A 22,483-nucleotide genomic window follows, 5' to 3' on the forward strand; every position below is an offset into this window, starting at 1 on the left:
ATACATTCATTGGAGTAACAAATAAGCTTCCTAACTGGAAGAATGAAAGAACATTTATTAAACTTTGGGCATAGGGATATTGGGGTGTGTGTGTTTCAGATGATAAAGAGTAACATTTTACTCTCCCTTTCCATACCTCTCATTACCTAGAAATTAGTTATTGATAGAGCATGTTTATTTTAGGGACTACTATTGATACCTACAAGGAAGATTTTCTTACTCAAACATTTATATGAACACATGAATGCCTAAGATTCTTTCTCTCTTTCTCTCTCTTTTTAATTTCCAGGCATAGATATTCTTCATCAACTAGGCCTTGGAGGCAAAGATGTAAGACACTCCTCATCAGTGACCGCTGTACCACCATCATCTACACCGTTACCTCAGGGGGTCCATGTAACAGAATCGGGTGTCATTTTAAGAAACAATTCCTGTATTGAATCACCTCTTAGGAAAATTTTACCAGTCAACTTAGAACAGCCATTTACAATATTAATTGGGTTACAGTCACACAGAGTAAACAATGCATTTCTCTTCAGCATTAGAAATAAAAATAGACTGCAATTAGGAGTACAGTTATTACCTAAAAAATTAGTGGTATACCTTGGAGGAAAGCAGTCTGTTTTTTTCAACTACAGCGTTCACGATGAGCGATGGCACTCATTTGCCATTGCTGTTAGCAATCAAGATGTCTCAATGTTTGTTGAATGTGGAAAGAAATATTTTAGCAGAGAGACTCTTTCGGAAGTTCAGACCTTTGATTCTAACAGTGTGTTTACCTTGGGAAGTATGAATAATAATTCTGTCCATTTTGAAGGAGTAGTATGTCAGTTGGATATTATTCCTTCTGCAGAAGCATCTGCAAACTATTGCAGATATGTGAAACAGCAGTGTCGCCCTGAGACAAGCCTTCCTCATACAACTATTGTATCAACTAAGATACCAGAAAACTCTCTCCTGCCCAAAAGATTGGGTGAAAAATTACTGTCACAGGACACACTTACTGAAAACAAAAGTGTTCTAGATTTCACAAATAATGATTCTGTGGCAGTGAATAAACAACAAGAAAACCAGATATCAAGATCTCAGTTAACTTCTCTTCATTCACAGAATGTCTCTGCTATGGATCTTGTGAACCATGTGATTCAGACCAAAGAATTGATCACTGAGCAACTTATCCAGGCAAATTTAAGCCTGCCAGTGTCCCATGGTAGCCTCAATGAGCCAAGGAAAAAAAACAAGGATAAATTTATTTCTCTTCTAAATGCGTCGGACAATATCACACAACGTAATGCTAAAGTAGCTGGTCTGTCACCACTTAAGAAGATATCATCCAGTCTTCCACATATAAAACAAGATGCAGTTAAGAATCTCAAGAAGGCTATCACAGCAAATTTGCATACTAATGAACTTATAGAACTGCAGCATATTTTAAACACAACCTTATACAGAGTGACAGATGAGCCATCTGTGGATAATCACCTTGATCTAAGGAAGGAAGGTGAATTTGATCCTGATGCTACTTATCCCATCGAAAATAGCTATGAAACTGAGCTTTATGATTATTATTATTATGAGGATCTTAATACGGTGCTCGAAATGGAGAATCTAAGAGGGCCAAAAGGGGACACTGGACCTCCTGTAAGTTATTATTTTTAAAATATGTCTTAATGCACTAATTTACCATCCATTTCAAAAAGAATTCTCTGGGCTGAACAATATAGAACAGATTTGTCTTAAGTATGTAGCCTGGCTTACTGTGAGTGCATTCATGGTTGCTATAATATATCCAACCAGAATGCTACTCTGGCTCAAATGTTGTACTTTTGAAAAATGCTTGGGTGGCTCAGAAGGTTACTTAATTCTGGCAAAGTGGTGAGTAAGCTATGTTATTCTTGTTCAGTTAAAATTCAATCAGGAATTGAGCTGCTAAATACAGATCAGCATTCTATTTTATTAAAAACCTGTAGACTTAATGCATAGTCATGTTAGGAGAGAATATTAAAGTTAGAGTAGACTAAATAAAAATATTTTGAATACATTATTAAATGTATTTTCAGCAAAGTAATATCATATGAATTAAAAGAGTATTACCTTTTAGATATAATTTTATAGTGAGTCATTGGGGAAAAGCAAACCCTTATATTATAGAAATTAAAATATTTCACTTAGGATTATAAAGAGTAACATATTTCATTATATCTTCCATGATATGACCAATTTACATTTATAAGTTAATAGAAGTTCCATCTACCTCATGCAAAAATAGCCACTCAGCAGTCCATCAGTCCATTCAGTAGGAAAAAAGCCAAGTCACTTCCTTAGTAATTCATTAACAAAGCTATGAGATAATAGATTGATGACTTTAGCTCTGAAATTCTTTTGTCACGTAGGTGCAATTACTGATGGATGATTTTTTTAATCATTTAACACTCATTTAAAGCTATTTAAAATCACATTAGAGACATGTTTTTACCTTTTATATTTTGAATACCTTTAAACAATAAACTTATATATCTTTAGAAATCTTTTTTTAATTGCAAGCAGAATAAAATATATCTTAAGATATTTCTTGATTTGATGGAAGTAAAATTTGAGACATTTGTTTAGTTCCAGAAACCATAGAACAAGAGATGATGCCACTTGCTTAGCTTGTGTTTCTTTCATGGTTATTACTCAGAGTAACTTGATAGGTATTGAGCAATGCTTAGAGTGAATGTTTAAAGGATTTAATAAAATCAGAAGAATATATTAAAGAGAAATAGCTTTTCAGCTAGTAGTAAAATTGAGCCACTAGGCAGGTCATATTAAACAGTTAAGGAAGCTGTTTAGTTTCTTCAAAAAGTGTCAGAGATGACTATTAATCTCTGCTCTAAATCCAGAAACAGTTATTTCGGCAATGGTTGGTGAAGCAATAATAGTCCACAGATACTTCCTTAGTCTCTCCTATGGGCAAAGCAGAAACATAAATTGTGTAAAACAGAGTCACTGCTCAGAAGGAGCTTATGTTGCGGTAATAGCGATACAGAAGTACACTATAACCTGTCTCATGGTCAAGTAAGATACATGACCCTGAGAGATGCAAACGAAACATGTGGAGTACACATTTTCAAAGGTAAGAAAAAATTTTTGAGGAGAACTCTTTGAAACATCACTTAAGGCTGAGCTGTTCATGATCGGTTCTTGTGGGCAAGCTTAGAACCTAGACCTCAAATAATGGATAAGATTTTGATAGGTGAAAGAAACTGTTGTATCTTTTATGTAGGAAAACCAGCAAAATAGCTATAATTTATTGAGATTTTTTACCTGTGGCAGGAACTCTGCCATGCCCCTTATGTTCGTTATCTTAGAAAAACTTGATAAGTTTGGTATTATTACCCTCATTTTTCAGGTGAAGAAACTGAAGCCCAGAGTAATTTGTTTGCTTGCTCATAACCACATGCCAATAAATGATAGACCCAGGATTTTGACCCTAGAGGTAGGTTTTCTGCCTCTAAAGGTCAAACTCGTTCACAATATGAGGCTGAATAATGGTAGATACATGTAAGGCCAGGGTACACCTGTACAGGTTGTAGAGGTCTCAATTTGCAAACTAATAGTTCTGACTTTATCTTGTTCTCAGTGGGGAATTTTATAGGTTTCTAAGCAGAGGTATGAATAGGGAAGTCAGTCTGTGGCAGTGCCCAGAATAGACAGGAAATTCCTGTTATCATCTGGATGTTAAAAAACTAGGACATTATCTAGAATGACAGCAGTGAAAATGCAAAGGAAAAGTAGCATTCAGGGGAGATCTTGAGGGAAGGTTTGGTAGAACTAGGAAATTAATTGGACTTAGGGACCAAATGAAAAGAAAGAGGATCAAGGTGGCTCTAAGGTTTTAAGCCTGTGGGTTGAGAGACTGGTGATACCAATATAAAAATGAGTAATTAAGACAGGAAGTTGATTTTAGGAGAAGAAACCAAGTTAAAACATTTAAGGTGCTGTTGGCAAATCAGTAAGCTGTTCAAAGAGTTGAAGAAGGTGAAGTGAAAAGAGAAGTCAAAGTAGGGGGGTATAGATTATGGGAGTTTTCCCATTAGTGTTGTAGAGTCAAGAAATTTGCAAGGAAAGGACTTGGCATAGAGTCAAGAGCCAAATTGTAAGGAATGTTTGCTTTGTGGTTATAGAAGGAAAAATAAAAAAGCAGAAATGTGACGGGATAGACAGATGGGACAGAAAAATATAGTTAGCGTTAGTCACTCAGTCGTGTCTGACTCTTCGTAACCCCATGGTAGCCTGCCAGGCTCCTCTGTCCATGGAATTCTCCAGGCAAGAATACTGGCGTGGGGAGCCATTCTTTTGTCCAGAGGATCTTCCCGACCCAGGGTCAGGATCAAACTCGGGTCTCCTGCATTGCAGGCAGATTCTTTACCATCTGAGCCACCAGGGAAGCCCATAATACCGTCTCATAAAAGCCAAAGATGAGAGTTTTGATCAACGGTGCTGAAAGACTGAGATAAAGTAGAGGAAATCCTTTGGATCTTCTGGTGGGAAAGTTGTTATTGAACTTTGATAATGATTTCAGCATAGTGTAGAAGTCTAAAGGTAAATTTTAGAAAGTGTATGAGAGTAAATGGTGATGAAATGATGAACTTTATAGAGATTTTGCACTGCTTCTTGAAGTGGATTAAGCCTGAGGACAGCCTGATCTTTCCTACTTGTTGGTGCCTGTCTTTCAGCTACATACCCTTGATGTTCTTTTGATATCTTTGAAGTTCATTTCACTAAAGCTATTAGGTTCTGTGTCAGTTTTTTCTGGTTCTCTTTTGATCTGAGTGTTTTGTTTTGTTTTTTTGCTTACTAAAGAAACATCTCTCCTTATATTCTCAGGTATTTTTCTTATCCACTTTTCTATATTCTTCAGGCACACCAGTATACACATTTTAAAAGTCCTTTGTGATGATAGTATTTATTATCTTCTCTACAATGATGTCCATGTGTTTGCTTTTTTCCGTTTTATTTTATGTAAATTCAGTTAAACTACATCCATATTCCTTGACTGATTTTTTTTCAGTTGTGGTCAGCTATTATTGCTTCTGATGTGGATTTAGTCTATAATTCTTTCTTATTTTGCTGTTTCAATCTTGAAGCTCTCTTGGCTCACATTTCATTACCTTGGTTGTTATTTTTGTCTTTTATGACTCTTCTTGGAGGTTTTTGTAGAAAAACAGCATCTTGAAATTTTTTGGATTTATAATGAACTGTATGAACTTCTTTCTCTGCATGGAGTAATCCTTTTCTGGTAAAAAATTTTCATTTACTTTAATTTATGTTTCTGTCCTCACACTCCCCCCAGCCCCTCAAAATGTATAGGTCCCTTGCTGGTTTCTTTCTGGTTATTGCTCATTTTTAAAATAGAGACACCACTGTTTGGGCCACTATGTGTTTTAGCATGGTGCAGGGACAGGCAAAAGGGAATAATGTGGAGTAGAACACAGCATCAAATTTAAGTTGCTGCCTTCAATGCCATCTTTCAATATGTATTGTATCCTCTACCTAGAAATGTATCTCCTCTCATTTTCATGTGCATGAAGCCCTCTGTATCGATCTAGAAGTGATTTGATGATTTATGCTCTTGTCTTTTACCTCCTCCCTGCACCAGAAATTTCCTGAGGTTAGGAGGTTTGTTGTAGACCATAAAAATGATGGGTTCTTCCTTTTCAGCTCTGCCTTCCTTGCTCTTGGTTGTTTGAACTGGATCTTTGCAGGGTCATGAATTAGATTCCCTGTGGCTTTACCATTCCCTTGAACTTAGCTATTGTCATTAAAGGATCATTGGAATGAACTTTCTGGACTGATATACTGTTAGATATCTGTAGTCTGTCCCAGGTTTGAGGTCTGAGGAGGGTTTTTTGTTTTTAGTCATCTTTCAGCATCTTTCCTTATTCCAAAATGTCTCACTATTTGAAAGATAATTTTCATATTTTGTGGTTTGTGGTTGTGGTTGTTTCTTTGTTTCATCAGAGAGGGTTTTTTCTTTTGGTATTTTTTGTTGTTTTCAGAGGGTTTTTGAGGGAAGGAGAGTAGCTTTAAAAATGTTCTCATTCTGCTATCTTTTATAGAAATCCTCTAGTGACCCATTTTAGAATGTAAATTAGATCATGTCGTTTATCTGCTTAAGACTCTTCAGTGACAGGAGAGTATAGCAATTAGAATAAATTAAAAAGTCTTTATCATGACCCATGCAGTCATATATCATCTGGCCTCTGTTTTCCTCAGCAACATCATCTTGTTCCACTTTTGCTTACTTCCACTGTTGGCTTTCTTTTAGCTCCTTAATAAGATTGTATTTTTGTTTGTTTTATTTTACTCATGCTGTCATTCATTTTATTCCTATTTTCAAATTTTATTTTCTCTTCTTTCCTCATTCCTCTTCATTTTTTAGGTCTAATTTAGAGCTTCCTCAGAGACACATTCTCTCATAGCACAATATAAATTATGTGCACTCTGTTGATCTCTCTTGGTTGCTTGTTCTTTTCTTCATGTCACTAAATAAAATGCATATTATATGTTTATTTGTTAGTGGATGTCTTTTTATCTCATTGTCAGCTCCAGGAGGCTTTGATGCTTACTAATGTTTATTGAGTAAGTGAATGAATCAATGAGTGAGTGAACTATAAAAAGAAATTTAGATGCAAGACTTCCAAGATCAACCAGACATTACTCTCTTACAAATATTGGATACATTTGCTTCAGTATATTACCTTAGTAATAATAATATTGTAACTAACATTGAGTACTACTTGTGCTCCATGCATACTTTTAAAACATTGCTCTGCAGTTTATGGTTAATTACTCTATATCAGACGTAGTTACAAGTATTTTATATACAATAACTTTAATATCCACTAGAACATCATCAGTGTTATAAAGATGAGAAAACTAAGTCTTAGCAAGAGTAGCTGACTTGTCTAAGGTCATTCATCAAGTAAATGATTGAAGCATGATCTGACTGTAGACTGGATGATTGCCAGGCTTCCCTGATGGCTCAGACGATAAAGCATCTGCCTACAATACTGGAGACCCGGGTTCGATCCCTGGGTCGGGAAGATCCCCTGGAGAAGGAAATGGCAACCCACTCCAGTACTCTTGCCTGGAAAATCCCATGGATGGAGGAGCCTGGTAGGCTACAGTCTATGAGGTCGCAAAGAGTCAGACATGACTGAGTGACTTCACTTTCAATTTGGATGATTGCCATAGCATTGCTCTTTAACTGAATTATACTTTCTCTTAATAACTGATAATCTGAAAGTTAAAGTGCCTTTTCTAGTACTTCATTTATAGAAAATAATTCGTAAAAAAGTCATATCATATAAAATTGCTTTCCTTCTCTGGTTTATAGGAAATGCCTATTAATAACTTATTCTCAAAGATATAGAAATAAAAAATTGTGAAGACAAGTTAAAATTTATTTTTACTTATTGCTAATTAATTCAAATATTTTAATCACAGCATAAATATGCTTTTTTCCCCCACTTCCACTATCTAATATGAACTGTAATAATTGCTTTTTCAGTGTGAATGTAGTAGTGTTTCTTTTGTCACAAAGTAGCATGATAGGGCAGTAAACCAAACTAGATATTTAATTTTTCATGTAATTTTTTATTTTTAGAGTCTATTTTAGAGGACTTAAAATCATCAGCTGTTAAATTCTGAGGATAAAAGTAGAACCAGAACTAGTTTAAAAAGAGTTTTAATTTTTTTAAAAAATAAGTGAAAGTCAAGTTTTGATGGAAGCCAGTGATATAGTAGTAATTCTCAAAATATTTGAATAGTTCGGGATGGAGAATAGAAATATTACTTTTATGTGGTTGAAAGAGAAATATTACTTTTTTAATTTTAAGGAATACATGAAAGGTTTTTGTTAAGGGGTATAAAAAGGCAAAATAAAAAGGAAAATGGACAGTTTGAAATATACAAAGAACATTAGAAAACTGAAAAAAACTGAAAGAAAGCATCAATAAAGGAGAACATTTCAAAGAGAAAAATGTTACATGACAATGAAGATCAGTAGGTCATGCTATATGTTAATGGTAGGGCTAATATCTTAACTTTGACATGTTTAATATCAAAGTTCATAGTATTTTTACTGGAATAATGAATGAATGTTTGTAAAACACTGTATATAAATGTAAAACATAGCTATATGTATGCTCTGAGACATCAGGAATAATGCCGTGGCAGCAGAATGCTCAGTAACAATGAAATGAACAGGCAGATGAATGAATGAAAATGTATTAATCATATCCCAAATGAATATTTATTCCTCTACCAGTTGATTGTTAAAATAAGTTAAAAAAAGATAATATAAGGCATTAATATGTGGAAGTAAAGTAGTAGTTTCCTATTTCTTATTTGATATATTTCAAAAGTGACATTTAAAGAACTCAGAATACCTTAAAATTGATCTGTTTTTACTTTTTTACTGTTTTTACTTAAAATTGATTTTGTTTTGACAAAACCATTTAACTCTATTGACCTCTTGGTATGCTGCATTTTGTGTAGGGCAGATATATTACTGAATATACTAGCTCAGCTGGTAAAGAATCCGTCTGTAATGCAGGAGACCTAGGTTCAATCCCTGGGTTGGGAAGATCCCTGGAGAAGGGAACGGCTACCACTCCAGTATGCCGACTTGGAGAATTCCACGGACTGTGTATAGTCCATGGATTCGGAAAGAGTTGGACCCAACTGAGCAACTCACATACTAGAAGGATCTCATTGTAACAGTTTAACACATTACACAGATCTTTGGTATAAGTCTTCTAAAAAAACATAAAATGGTCAATGCTTTACTTTTTCAAGGAAAGTCTTCTTTTGAAATGTGTTTGGAAAAAAACCAAAAAAACCTGTAGTTGTTGGTCTCCAAACCCTAAATTGAATTCCTCTTTCAGTAGTAAAAGTAAATTTAGGTAAAAAACTACCCACAAAACTACTAGTTATGGTCCCTGTAAAAACCAGATACAGTGGCCGTAACCATAAGTCACAGAGTTCCTGATGCCATATCTGACCAGATTAAAGAGGACGTCTGAATTTCAACTCTCCCTCCTGCTGATTGAGGTGAGGGGTTTCATGTTATTTTAAAATCATCATCAGCTAGAAACTGGGGATCAAAAAAGAGCCATGGAGTGAAATTTTCACAAGACTTGTGAGAAACGATGTGTCTGTTCTCTTGTCTAATATCTCAGCATTTGTTTTCCAAGGGTCCCCCTGGCCCGGCAGGCATCCCAGGTCCATCAGGAAAGAGAGGTCCACGGGTAAGTGGATGGGCTCCATTTCTCACTTGCTGTTAGAGTTGGTAGCTTTCCTGTATGCTTTTCCTACTGTTGTACCATCTGTACTTCCTCTGGAAATCCACCTGGATTGTCAAACTTAGCCTGGCCTTTGCCGATTCAAGAGAAGCTTGGGAACATGTGCCACTTATTTATTTGAGTGTAAACACCCAGCCAAAGCATTCTCTGTGAACATGCCCAAAAAGATAATCAAATTTGTAGATTAGTGATTGTTTTGGTGCTACTTGTAGCGTTATTCTTAGTTATAAAGTGATCTCATCTGTAGTTGATAGTCCAAGGTGGGGATCATTTACTTTGGGAAATGAAGATGAGTGGGCAGCCTTAAAACAGTGCATTCCTGAATTACATAGTGGAAAATATTGGAATTATAAACTAAAAAAAATAATTGTCCAGAGAAAAAAAGCTTCCTCAAGGGTAGCAGTAGTTTTTCACATTAAACAGGTCCAACAAAAGATTTATTGCTGTGTTAGAATTCATTTCTTTCAAACCTCAAAAAAAAAAAAAAAGTGAACTTTTACTAGCAGAAATTCTTCGAAGAGCTAGAAAAGGAATTATGATTGTATGTTATAAAGACAAATGTAAATACCATATATAATCCACTTTCATTCCTAATTTTTGCTTATCATATAAACAAATTAATCTAAAACTCACCCTAAAATGCTAATTTAAATGGTCCATATTCACATCAAGCTCTTGTTGATGTGAGGCTCAAGATGAATGCTTACTCTGCTCTAGCTGTTTAACATTTCTTTTCTTTCTCTATACTTATGACCTACCACATTCCTCTCAAGAGTGTTTTCTAAACTTCTCCACTCTCCTCCAGCCAGCAAACCATTTCTGTCCTCCCCCTTCTCTGTCAGGAGACCCTGGATTTTGCTTTCTGAGGGACTGAGTTCCCCTTTGCATTAATTATATTCCCTCTCCACTGCTAAGGCTGTTCTTCCACAACTTAACCTTTTCTATCCCTAGATTTTATCTTATTTGGCAACAAAAAGCAAATTATTATCTTTGTTGTTGTTGTTAAGTACAAGACTTTCACTGATGCTAATTTTTCCTAAAGTTACTGTCCTTGCTCACTCTTGCACTAATGAGCTCTGTGGAATACTTTATACCCATTGGTCCCACATCTACATCAACAAATCATTTGTTAATCCTCATAAATTTTCCCACCTACTTTATTGAAAAATTTATTTTTGAAGACTACACAAATGAGTGAAAGTGAAAGTGAAGTCACTCAGTTGTGTCCGACTCTTTGTGACCCCATGGACCATAACCTACCAGGCTCCCCTGTCCATGGGATTCTCCAGGCAAGAGTACCGGAGTGGGCTGCCGTTTCCTTCTCCAACACAAATGAGAGGTCATGAAATCTAATTTTTTCCCTTAGTTTTCATCTTGCTAGATATACTTTCCATGTTTGTATTGCTATCATTCCTCCCCCTTCTGAAACACAATGGTTTATTAATTCAGAAGTGAAAAAAACCAGATAAATATTAAGTATTTCTGTGTTAAGATAGAGGTATAACTGAAGGAAGAGTCTTCCCTCATAGTTCAGTTGGTAAAGAATCTGCATGCAGTGCAGGAGACCGGGTTCAATCCCTGGGTCAGGAAGATCCCCTGGAGGAGGAAATGAAAACCCGCTCCAGTATTCTTGCCTGGGAAATCCTAGGGACAGAGGAGCCTAGTAGGCTACAGTCCATGGGGTCCCAAGAGATGGACATGACTTAGCAACTAAACCACGACATAGCCAAAAGGTACAGAGGTGGGTACCAAGCCCAAATGAGTATAGATGCGTTGGAGACCTGAAAGGCTTTCTGAGGATGAATCCTTGTTCTTCTATTTGCTGGTTGTATGAACCTAAGTTTACCCATTTGTAAAGGGGAATAAATAACCACCCTGCAGGATTGTTATATGGATTAGTAATAATAATAATAAAATAAAGCAGTAACAGTTCCTTGGATATGGTAGGTATTTAGTAAATAGAAGCAGTTATTGAATTCAAATGGACAAATACCACTTTTTTCTTACATTCCCCACACTGCATGGCTTGTGGGATCTCAGTTCCCCAACCAGGGATTAAAACTGGACCACAGGCACTGAAAGCACCAGATTCTAACCACTGGATCACCAGGGAATTCCCTAAATTGACAGATATTCATTGGGAATCTGATATGTGCTAAGTATTACACTGGTGATATTAAAAACAGCTGCTTTTCAAAGAATTTATAATCCTAGAACTAAACAGCACATGTCATGAAGAAGTTAAAATAGCATAAAATATTAATAGAATTGTCCCAAGGCAACATATAATTAGTTGCAAATTAATTTTATATGCAGCAGTTTCTGTGGGATTGAGTGGGAAAGAGAAATCACCTCATGCTAGCCAGGATTTAAAGGTGGTATCTCAGTTGACACTTGAACATGATTTGAGCAGGTGTAGGAGAGGCATGGTTAAATGAGGTAAGTCTTAAGGCACGCATCATAGCATAAACAAAACCCAAGTGCAGAAAGGGTTACCGGATGTTGAGAGGAGAGTAAAACAATTGCACTTTGTTATTTTTGGGCTTCTTACTCTGCACAACTTTTAGAAGTAGCGCAGAGCAATGTGGCTGGAGATAAGAGGTGATAAATAAGGGACATAAATACCTCAAAGCAGTGTTTTGAAGCAAAAAACAGAAACCGCAGTTCTGTTCTGTAATTGGTGTCTTTTCTAAGACTGAAATATCCAAGACCTCAGAAGAGATAATGAACTTTGTGAAATAACATATCCATTTTAATGAATCATGTAATATTTATTTGAATGTTATAATAAACACTTACTTGTATCTAGATCTAAGAATGATCTGAATTTTTTTTCTATTTGTAGGGCATACCAGGGCCACATGGGAATCCTGGGTTACCTGGATTACCAGGTCCAAAGGTGAGTGCTTTGAATATCACGTGATTTTCGGCACATTGCTAAAGAAGGTCTTTAACTTTTAAAGTCAACCATGGAATATTAGGGATCTCTGTCATCTCCAGAGCATGAGTCTTCAGCAAGATTGTCATAGGGTGGCAGATGGCCAGGTTCCTTGAGAGCCCACCACGCTTGGATTTATAAATAGCTAGTGGTAAAGGCAAGCATGGCCTGCTTTGATATTCCAGACTTTGTTGTCAAAATATGATGGCAATATATGGAAACCTCTGCAGTGTACAGATTATGATTTGAGTAATTGACCTTAAGTCAAGACTATTTTAATGTATAAATAAATAGTGAGGAGATAAAACATCATTTATTTCCCTGTTTCATACTTCTCTAATATTTTCACTTGAAAAAGGTCTATAAGGATAATGCTTATAGGATATACTCATATTTTTATGAAAGTAACTAACCTGAAAACCTGTAAAAATATGAGCATACATAGTTGTGTGATAGTAGTGTGACAGATAGTAGTATGCTGCTGCTGCTGCTGCTGCTAAGTTGCTTCAGTCATGTCTATAAAACAGATGAAAGTATATATACCAGGCTGGTTACCTTCATAGCAGGTATGGAACTGGAAATATAAGTAAATATACGTATCTATACACACACATGTACATGTGTATGTAAGCATTAGGGTTTTGGTTGCCAGTAACATCATGAATATTTCAGGGTCATTAATAACCACTCTGCTTATTAATTATCTCACTCAAAAGTAATCGAATAGCTGTTACCATACAGATAAAGATTAAGATAGGATAGAGCTTAAGGACACAGGTTTTGGAGTCTAACTGATTTGGATTCAAGGTTTAGCCGTCTTGATTAGTATATACTGTGTTTAGTCGTGTCTGACTCTCTGTGACCTCATGGACTGTAGCCCGTCAGGCTCCTCTGTCCATGGAGATTCTCCAGGCAAGAATGCTGTAGTGGGTTCCTGTTTCTTTCTCCAGAGGATCTTCCCAACCCAGGGATTGATCCAGGTCTCCCACATTGGAGGCGAATTCTCTACCATCTGAGCCACCAGGAAAGCCCCTTGATTTGTATGACTAGAAACAAATTACTTGCTTTGCCCGTTTAAGCTTAATTTTCTTCTCCAAAACAGGGAAAACCGTAGTATGTCCTCATAGGGCTGGAGTGAAGGCTAAATAAATTGTGAGCAAAGCCCTTAACAGAGCTAACACGTCATAAGTAATACCATTATTAATAAGTAATAATGACTCCCTCAGTTTCTCATCAATCTCAACAACTTTTTGAGTTTAATAAAATGTCTCAGAAAAAAAGCTTTTAACTACTGGATGTGTACGAGATAAAAGACAACCTCAAGAAATTAGAATTTTGTTTTTAAATTTGTGATTCTCTAGTCCTCCAAGCTTTCTCTGGGGACTTCAAGGATATTTAGACTAGTGGAAGGCTAGTGTAGTTGTAAAGACCCAGCTCATGTTTCTCCACAGAGCTCAAGTCCTAGGGGACTTGCCAACCTACTAACAGCCTCATCTCCACAACTCGACGGAAGACAGAATAGAGGTGGAGTTTCCACACGGCTTGTGTCATCCTTCTCTTTTCCTGCCTCAGCCAATAACAAACATATACTTGAAGAAACAAAAAAGATGGAGAATAGGGTGGGGAGAGATGACGGAAATAGTGGAAAGCCTTTGATTTCATTGACTTCTTAAAATGTGTGTACTTAGGAGAAAATACTTGAGAAAATGACGTCTGTGTCTAAAAAATTACCTTTGTCCAAAGATTAAAAACCGAGTATTTTTCAATGTTAACTAATATGAGTGTGTGCCTTCAATAAAATGTTCTAGGAGAGATGAAGTCTTAATCTCAAGATTTCTCTTTAATATCATACCTAGTAATATAAATATAATTTTGACTATAACTATTTACCAATAACATATTTTATGAACCCCTATATTAGGGATTTTGTAAGCTCTACTTAAAATTTGCAAGCAATTAACTGAACCTCTTGGGAACTTAATCATATAAACCTGAATATTAGTCTTAGTTTATATTTGAATTTAATAATTTGATAACCATCTTTCAAAATAGCCAAAAGTGACCATGATTTGTTTTAACTGCACATATTTGTGGGGACAGTAGATTGGACTTCCCTGGTGGCTCAGACGGTAAAACGTCTGCCTACAATGCAGGAGACCCGGGTTCAATCCCTGGGTCAGGAAGATCTCTTGGAGAAGGAAATGGCAACCCACTCCAGTATTCTTGCCTGGAAAATCCCATGGATGGTGGAACCTGGTAGGCTATAGTCCATGGGGTCACAAAGAGTCGGCCATGACTGAGCGACTTCACTTTCACTTTTCACTTTCAGGCATTAGAGAAGGAAATGGCAACCCACTCCAGTGTTCTTGCTTGGAGAATCCCAGGAACAGGGGAGCCTGGTGGGCTGCCATCTATGGGGTCGCACAGAGTCAGACACGACTGAATTGACTAAGCAGCAGCAGCGGCTTAGCAAAACTAGTAGTGTGGTTTATGAAACCAATTTTCCTAGGTATTTAGCATTTTAAAGTAATACACACTTTAAAGTAATCAGGATTAATAGAACATTCAAGTTTTATACTTTGTAATCCTCTCATAGTATTTATTCAAGACAATGCAATAAATATGCAGATTTCATGCTCTCAAGGATAAATTTTGACATGTAATCAGAGGATTTATTTTCCTTCGAGAACAAAGATCCCTTTTAGGTTAATGGGTTTTACAGTATTAAGACATTTTCAGAATTTTTCTCTTTTCAGTTATTATTTAGCAAGAATAACATAGAATTATTGTTCTCTAAGAAAATTGTATAAAAAATCTTGTCACTTGTATAAGAAATTGCACATTTCAAAAGCGGTTACCTGAACCTTTGAAAAGACCAAATTAAGATAATTGTAAGTTTAGAGAGATTTAACTGCAATGGAAAATGCAGTGTATTATGAAATGTTTATATAATCATATTTGGGTTAATATATTTTATAAAAATTGTGAGAACTGATACCAGCCAGACAGGGTTCTTGGCCTTAACCAGTCAATAGAAATTTCAGATTCCTTATGTGGGGTGAGGAAATGGGTATGTTCAGGGGTTGGGCCAGAGGGTTGGCTTAGATGTTTTCTCACCCCTTTGGTGGTGTTGCGTATAGTGAAAAAGTGAAAGTGAAAGTCCCTCAGTCATGGGCTATACAGTCCTCATGGACTGTACAGTCCATGGAATTCTCCAGGCCAGAATACTGGAATGGGTGTAGCTGTTCCCTTCTCCAGAGGATCTTCCCAGCCCAAGGATTGAACCCAGGTCTACCGCATTGCAGGTGGATTCTTTACCACTGAGCCACCAGGGAAGCCCAAGAATACTGGAGTAGGTAGCCTATCCCTTTGCCAGGGCATCTTCCTGACCCACAAATTGAACTGGGGTCTCCTGCATTGGAGGTTGCATATAGAGGTATATGCAATGCATTGCTTTTGCGCTGACCCCCTGTTTTGGCTCTCAGCTCTTCAGAAGTGGCAGTTGGGTGTTGGGTTTTGTTTTGTTTTTTTTTTTTTTGGTCTTTTCATTTGTTTGTCCAGAGATGCAACTTTTACTGAAAATATAATATTTATTATTTGTTACATAAAATAAGTCTATGTCTCTTAAGAATGAATATACCTTAAGATAGTATAGAAATATGTTCTATTTATGAGGCTATTTTACAGTTTATAAGAATAAAGCTTATTTTGCAAACATACTCTAGATTGATGCAAAATCTAGCATTTTATTTTCTGTTATACTTTTACAATTAAGTTAGTATTTACCATAAAGGACAAAGAATGTAAACTTATATTTGGTGGTTCTCAACTCTGTTCAAGCAAAATAAGTTTTCACATGTTTGTCTTCCTTAATAGATTCTGAGTTATTTGAATGCAGGGGCCAGATCTTATCCCTCTTTGCCTTTGTATCTATCCCAGTGCCTAGCATGTGTTGGGCATTCTATAAATGTTAAACTGAAGTAATAAATAGACAACGTTAGTAATAAGGCACTGGCATCATAAGGGAATGAGAACTAGCACTTACTGAGCATCTAGCATCAGTTGACAGTATTTTACGTATGCCATCTCATTCAATTCCACTTCAGTTAAGAGTACTGTTCAGAGCAGGCTTTATTACCTTCTGCTTTCCACAGAAGAAAACATATTCGGAGAAGTAAGTACTTAACCAAGGTAACAGTTTAACTGGCATCAGAATTAGATCTGTTTTACGCTTTACCCTACACCTATTTGTCTCTACTAGCATAGTGAGTGGTTCACTATGAACCTTGAATGTATGAAACAGCACCTTAAGGAGGAAAGATGAGGGTGGGGTAACCTAGTGTAATTAAAGACTTTCTGAATTCATTTAGTAAGTAATCGTAACAAAATATGTCCATTCCAAGTTTCCAGCTAATCCTTTGGATACTAATAATATATAAACACCATAAAGAGTGAAACTGAACTCTCATCCCTTAGAACTGTGTTGTTAGATTGCTAAATAGTAGAAGGACAAAATGCCACACAAAAATTTTGTGGATATATAACATTTTTCAGCAATATTAAGACTAATTTAAAATAGAGGTAAACTATTGAGTTCTTTAGCTGAAATCAGTAGACTTCTGGTAGAAATATTGTCATTCTAAGAAAAAAAATCTTTCTAAAAAAATATCAAGTGAATTCTGCTTCTCTGTTTGCTAGAGAAAAGGACTTTTTTCTTGCCACCAAATACCATCTAGGTCCACAGTTCATCATATTTACTTATTTAATATAAACTTTATTTGCAGGGCGCTGGAAATTCTTATTACTATTAATTAATACATGATCAATTATGCAGTAGATCTTCAGACATGACTCTAAATGAAGAATCTAGATCTTCTACTTACAGTTCTAGTCCAGGCAATCTATTTTTGTCCAGATAATTTCTTTCCCAAAAATGCTTCTTAAAGGCTACTTAAAAACTTTCCATGGATGTTAATTAGTAGCATATATTACTTTAGTCAAATTCAATAGCTCCTTCAAATTTAATCCCGTTCGATGAAAACATCTAACCTTAGTAAGCTGCTATTAACAGTGTCCTGTTAGTATTGGCTTGGCCAAAATGTTCATTTGGGATTTTCTTTTAAGATCTTATGGAAAAATCTGCAAGAAGTTTTTGGCTAACTCAATAATATTAAATGAAATGCTATTAATTAATAATATTAAATATTGAATTCCAAAGAGTATATCTTTGTGCTATACTTTATTTCTGGTTTTGGCCCTCTGTTTCCATGTTTCCATCATGCTCCCATTTTCCTTGCTTGTGAATTAAATAAATATGTTAAGTATAGATGCTGACCCATTCTAAGAACTTTTTTACAGAGTCAGATTGCTATGAAGAGTTTTCAATCCAACATTCTGACAATGTAAAGTATGATAAAATGTGAAGACTGAGGTGGTCCTGTTGTTCTGTACAACATAAGGACCTTTATGTAAAGGACCAGACAAATATGACAAATACATTTAATTTTTTTCCTTCTAGCCATCAAAAACTATTAGGGTCACATCAAAAGGATTCAGAAGGCCATCTGAAAAGCTGCTACTAGTCAAAGATTGGTATAATTTGAATATCATTAAGAATATTAAAAAAAAAGAATATTAACTGTAGTGGATTAAGTCACATCAAATATCTCTAAATCCATGAGTTTACTTGGTAGCTAAGAACAGAGAAGCCCTCATTGGTCACCTTTAGAGGATGCTAGGGAATTGCATCTATGAGATTGTATATTCAACAATTCAGTTCAAATCTGACACTAACTACCCCAAGCTAGTGTCAGACTCCACAGATTTGGGGGCTCCATCCCACATGACTCCCCACATTTGAGATGCTAACGGAACACTTGTGCCTGGCTGACTACGTGTCCAGGGCTTCCCACAATCTCTTCCTTTCCCAGGTTTCATATTTTGCTGGAATAGCTCACAGAACTCAGGAAAACATTTTAATAAGGCTTACCAATTTATTATTAAAAAATAGAACTCAAATAACTGAAAGGTAGAGATGCATAGAGCAAAATATGGAGAATAGAAGCCTAGAGCTCCCATGCCCTTCCCAGGTATGTCATGCTCCCAGTGTGTTCACCTACTGGAAGCTCTTGGAATGTCGTTATCTCTACCACCCCCTCCTGTCTCTGGAGGTGAGGGAGGAGATGGGGCTAAATTTTACTACCCTCTAATCACTTGTTTGCCTTTCTGGTGACTAGTTCCCATCCTGAAGCTATCTGGCTCCCTTTCTCCAGTCACCTCATTAGCATAAGCTCAGATCAAAAAGGGCTTGTTATGAATAACAAAAAGCACTCCTACAACTCAGGAAATTCCAAGGGTTTTAGGATCTTTGTGCCAGGAACCAGGGCCAAAGACAAAATGTATACTTTTGGAATGTGGTCCACTGGAGAAGGGAATGGCAAACCACTTTAGTATTCTTGCCTTGAGGGCCCCATGAACAGTATGAAAGGCAAAAAGATAGGACACTGAAAGATGAACTCCCCATGTTGGTATGTGCCCAATATGCTACTGGAGATCAATGGAGAAATAACTCCAGAAAGAATGAAGAGATGGAGCCAAAGCAAAAAACAACACCCATTTGTGCATGTGACTGGTGATGGAAGCAAGGTCTGATGCTGTAAAGAGCAATATTGCACAGGAACCTGAAATGTTAGGTCCATGAATCAAGGCAAATTGGAAGTGGTCAAATAGGAGATGGCAAGAGTGAGTGAAAATCGACATTTTAGGAATCAGTGAACAAAAATGGACTGGAATGGGTGAATTTAACTCAGATGACCATTATATCTACTACTGTGGGCAACAATCCCTTAGAAGAAATGGAGTAGCCATCATAGTCAACAAAAGAGTCCAAAATGCAGTATTTGGATGCAATCTCAAAAATGACAGAATGATCTATATTCGTTTCCAAGGTAAACCATTCAGTATCACGGTAATTCAAGTCTATGCCCCAACCAGTAATGCCGAAGAAGCTGAAGTTGAATGGTTCTATGAAGACCTACAAGACCTTCTAGAACTAACACCCCCAAAAGATGTCCTTTTCATTATAGGGGACTGGAATACAAAAGTAGGAAGTTAAGAAACACCTGGGGTAACAGGCAAATTTGGCCTTGGAGTACAGAGTGAAGCAGGGCCAAGGCTAACAGAGTTTTGCCACGAGAACACACTGGTCATAGCAAATACCCTCTTCCAACACAAGAGAAGACTGTACACATGGACATCACCATATGGTCAACACCAAAATCAGACTTAGCAGCCAAAGATGCAGAAGCTCTATGCAGTCAGCAAAAACAAAACCAGGAGCTGACTGTGGCTCATGAACTCCTTATTGCCAAATTCAGACTTAAATTGAAGAAAGTAGGGAAAACTACAGACCATTCAGGTATGACCTAAATCAAATCCCTAACGATTATATTTACTACTGTGGGCAGGAATCCATTAGAAGAAATGGAGTAGCCATCATGGTCAACAAAAGAGTCCGAAATGCAGTACTTGGATGCAGTCTCAGAAACTACAGAATGATCTATATTCGTTTCCAAGGCAAACCATTCAATATCACGGTAATCCAAGTGTATGCCACAACTAGTAACACTGAAGAAGCTGAAGTTGAACGGTTCTATGAAGGCCTACAAGACCTTCTAGAACTAACACTCCAAAAAGATGTCCTTTTCATTATAGGGGACTGGAATGCAAAAGTAGGAAGTCAAGAAACACCTGGAGTAACAGGCAAATTTGGCCTTGGAGTACAGAATGAAGCAGGGCAAAGGCTAATAGAGTTTTGCCAAGAGAATGCACTGGTCATAGCAAACACCCTTTTCCAACAACACAAGAGAAGACTCTACACATGAACATCACCACATTGTCAACACCGGAATCAGACTGATTTGCAGCCAAAGATGGAGAAGCTCTATACTGTCAGCAAAAACAAGACCAGGAGCTAACTGTGGCTCAGATCATTAACTCCTTATTGCCAAATTCAGACTTAAATTGAAGAAAATAGGGAAAAGCATTAGACCATTCAGGTATGACCTAAATCAAATCCCTTATGATTATACAGTAGAAGTGAGAAATAGATTTAAGGGGCTAGACCTGATAGACAGAGTGCCTGATGAACTATGGAATGAGGTCTGTGACATTGTACAGGAAACAGGGATCAAGACCATCCCCATGGAAAAGAAATGCAAAAAAGCAAAATGGCTGTCTGGGGAGGCCTTACAAATAACTGTAAAAAGAAGAGAAGTGAAAAGCAAAGGAGAAAAGGAAAGATATAAGCATCTGAATGCAGAGTTCCAAACAACAGCAAGGAGAGATAAGAAAGGCTTCCTCAGCAATCAATGCAAAGAAATAGAGGAAAACAACATAATGGGAAAGACCAGAGATCTCTTCAAGAAAATTAGAGATACCAAGGGAACATTAAGATGGGCTCGATAAAGGAAAGAAATGGTATGGACCTAACAGAAGCAGAAGATATTAAGAAGTGGCAAGTATACACAGAAGAACTGTACAAAAAAGATCTTCACAACCCAGATAATCATGATGGTTATGATTAGAGCCAGACATCCTGGAATGTGAAGTCAAGTGGCCTTAGAAAGCATCACTATGAACAAAGCTAGTGGAGGTGATGGAATTCCAGTTGAGCTATTTCAAATCCTGAAAGATGATGCTGTGAAAGTGCTGAACTCAATATGCCAGCAAATTTGGAAAACTCAGCAGTGGCCACAGGACTGGAAAAGGTCAGTTTTCATTCCAATCACAAAGAAAGGCAATGCCAAAGAATGCTCAAACTACTGCACAATTGCGCTCATCTCACACTCTAGTAAATTAATGCTCAAAGTTCTCCAAGCCAGGCTTCAGCAATATGTGAACCATGAACTTCCAAATGCTCATGCTGGTTTTAGAAAAGGCAGAGGAACCAGAGATCAAATTGCCAACATCTGCTGGATCATGGAAAAAGCAGGAGAGTTCCAGAGAAACATCTATTTCTGCTTTATTGACTATGCCAAAGCCTTTGACTGTGTGGATCACAATAAACTGTGGAAAACTCTGAAAGAGCTGGGAATACCAGACCACCTGACTTTCCTCTAGAGAAACCTATATGCATATGCAGATCAGGAGCAACAGTTAGAACTGGACATGGAACAACAGACTGGTTCCAAATAGGAAAAGGAGTGCATCAAGGCTGTATATTCTCATCCTGCTTAAGCTAAGTCACTTCAGTCGTGTCTGACTTTGTGCGACCCCATAGATGGCAGCCCACCATGCTCCCCTGTCTTATATGCAGAGTACATCATGAGAAATGTTGGGCTGGATGACGCACAAGGTAGAATCAAGATTGCTGGGAGAAATGTCAATAACTTCAGATATGCAGATGACACCACCTTTATGGCAGAAAGTGAAGAAGAACTAAACAGCCTCTTGATGAAGTGAAAGAGGAGAGTGAAAAAGTTGGCTTACAGCAATGCATTCAGAAAACTAAGATCATGGCCTCTGGTCCTATCACTTCATGGCAAATAGATGGAGAAACAGTGGAAACAGGGCAGACTTTATTTTTCTGGGCTCCAAAATTACTGCAGATGGTGATTGCAGCCATGAAATTAAAAGACGCTTACTCCTCTGAAAGAAAGTTTTAAACCAACTGGGACAGCATATTAAAAAGCAGAGACATTACTTTGCCAACAAAGGTCCGTCTAGTCAAGGCTATGGTTTTTCCAGTGGTCATGTATGCATGTGAGAGTTGGACTATAAATAAAGCTGAGTGGCAAAGAATTGATGCTTTTCAACTATGGTATTGGAGAAAACTCTTGAGAGTCCCTTGGATGCAAGGAGATCCAACCAGTCCATCCTATAGGAAATCATTCCTGAGTTTTCATTGGAAGGACTGATGTTGAAGCTGAAACTCCAATACTTTGGCCACCCTGATGCTGGGAAGGATTGAAGGTGGGAGGAAAAGGAGATGACAGAGGATGAGATGGTTGGATGGCGCCATTGACTCGATGGACATGAGTCTGAGTAAACTCTGGGAGTTGATGATGGACAGGGAGGCCTGGTGTGCTGCAGTCATGGCGTCACAAAGAGCTGTACACCACTGAGTGACTGAACTGAACTAAAACTTTTATTATACCGCAGTCATTATTTTAAAATATGGTAAACAGAAGAAAAA

General features: G+C 37.0%; 1 protein-coding gene across 1 annotated transcript in view; it reads left to right on the plus strand.

The window, feature by feature from the left end:
* COL24A1 (collagen type XXIV alpha 1 chain) overlaps positions 1 to 22,483 on the plus strand; it is a 363,647-nt gene that overhangs the window by 6,182 nt on the left and 334,982 nt on the right. The window contains exons 4-6 of the mRNA XM_052638047.1: positions 290 to 1,641; positions 9,243 to 9,296; positions 12,196 to 12,249. Coding sequence (XP_052494007.1) covers positions 290 to 1,641; positions 9,243 to 9,296; positions 12,196 to 12,249 — 1,460 coding nt within the window. The remainder of the gene's footprint in view (positions 1 to 289; positions 1,642 to 9,242; positions 9,297 to 12,195; positions 12,250 to 22,483) is intronic.

Source organism: Budorcas taxicolor, chromosome 3 (assembly GCF_023091745.1).
Source record: "Budorcas taxicolor isolate Tak-1 chromosome 3, Takin1.1, whole genome shotgun sequence".
Taxonomy (NCBI): domain Eukaryota; kingdom Metazoa; phylum Chordata; class Mammalia; order Artiodactyla; family Bovidae; genus Budorcas; species Budorcas taxicolor.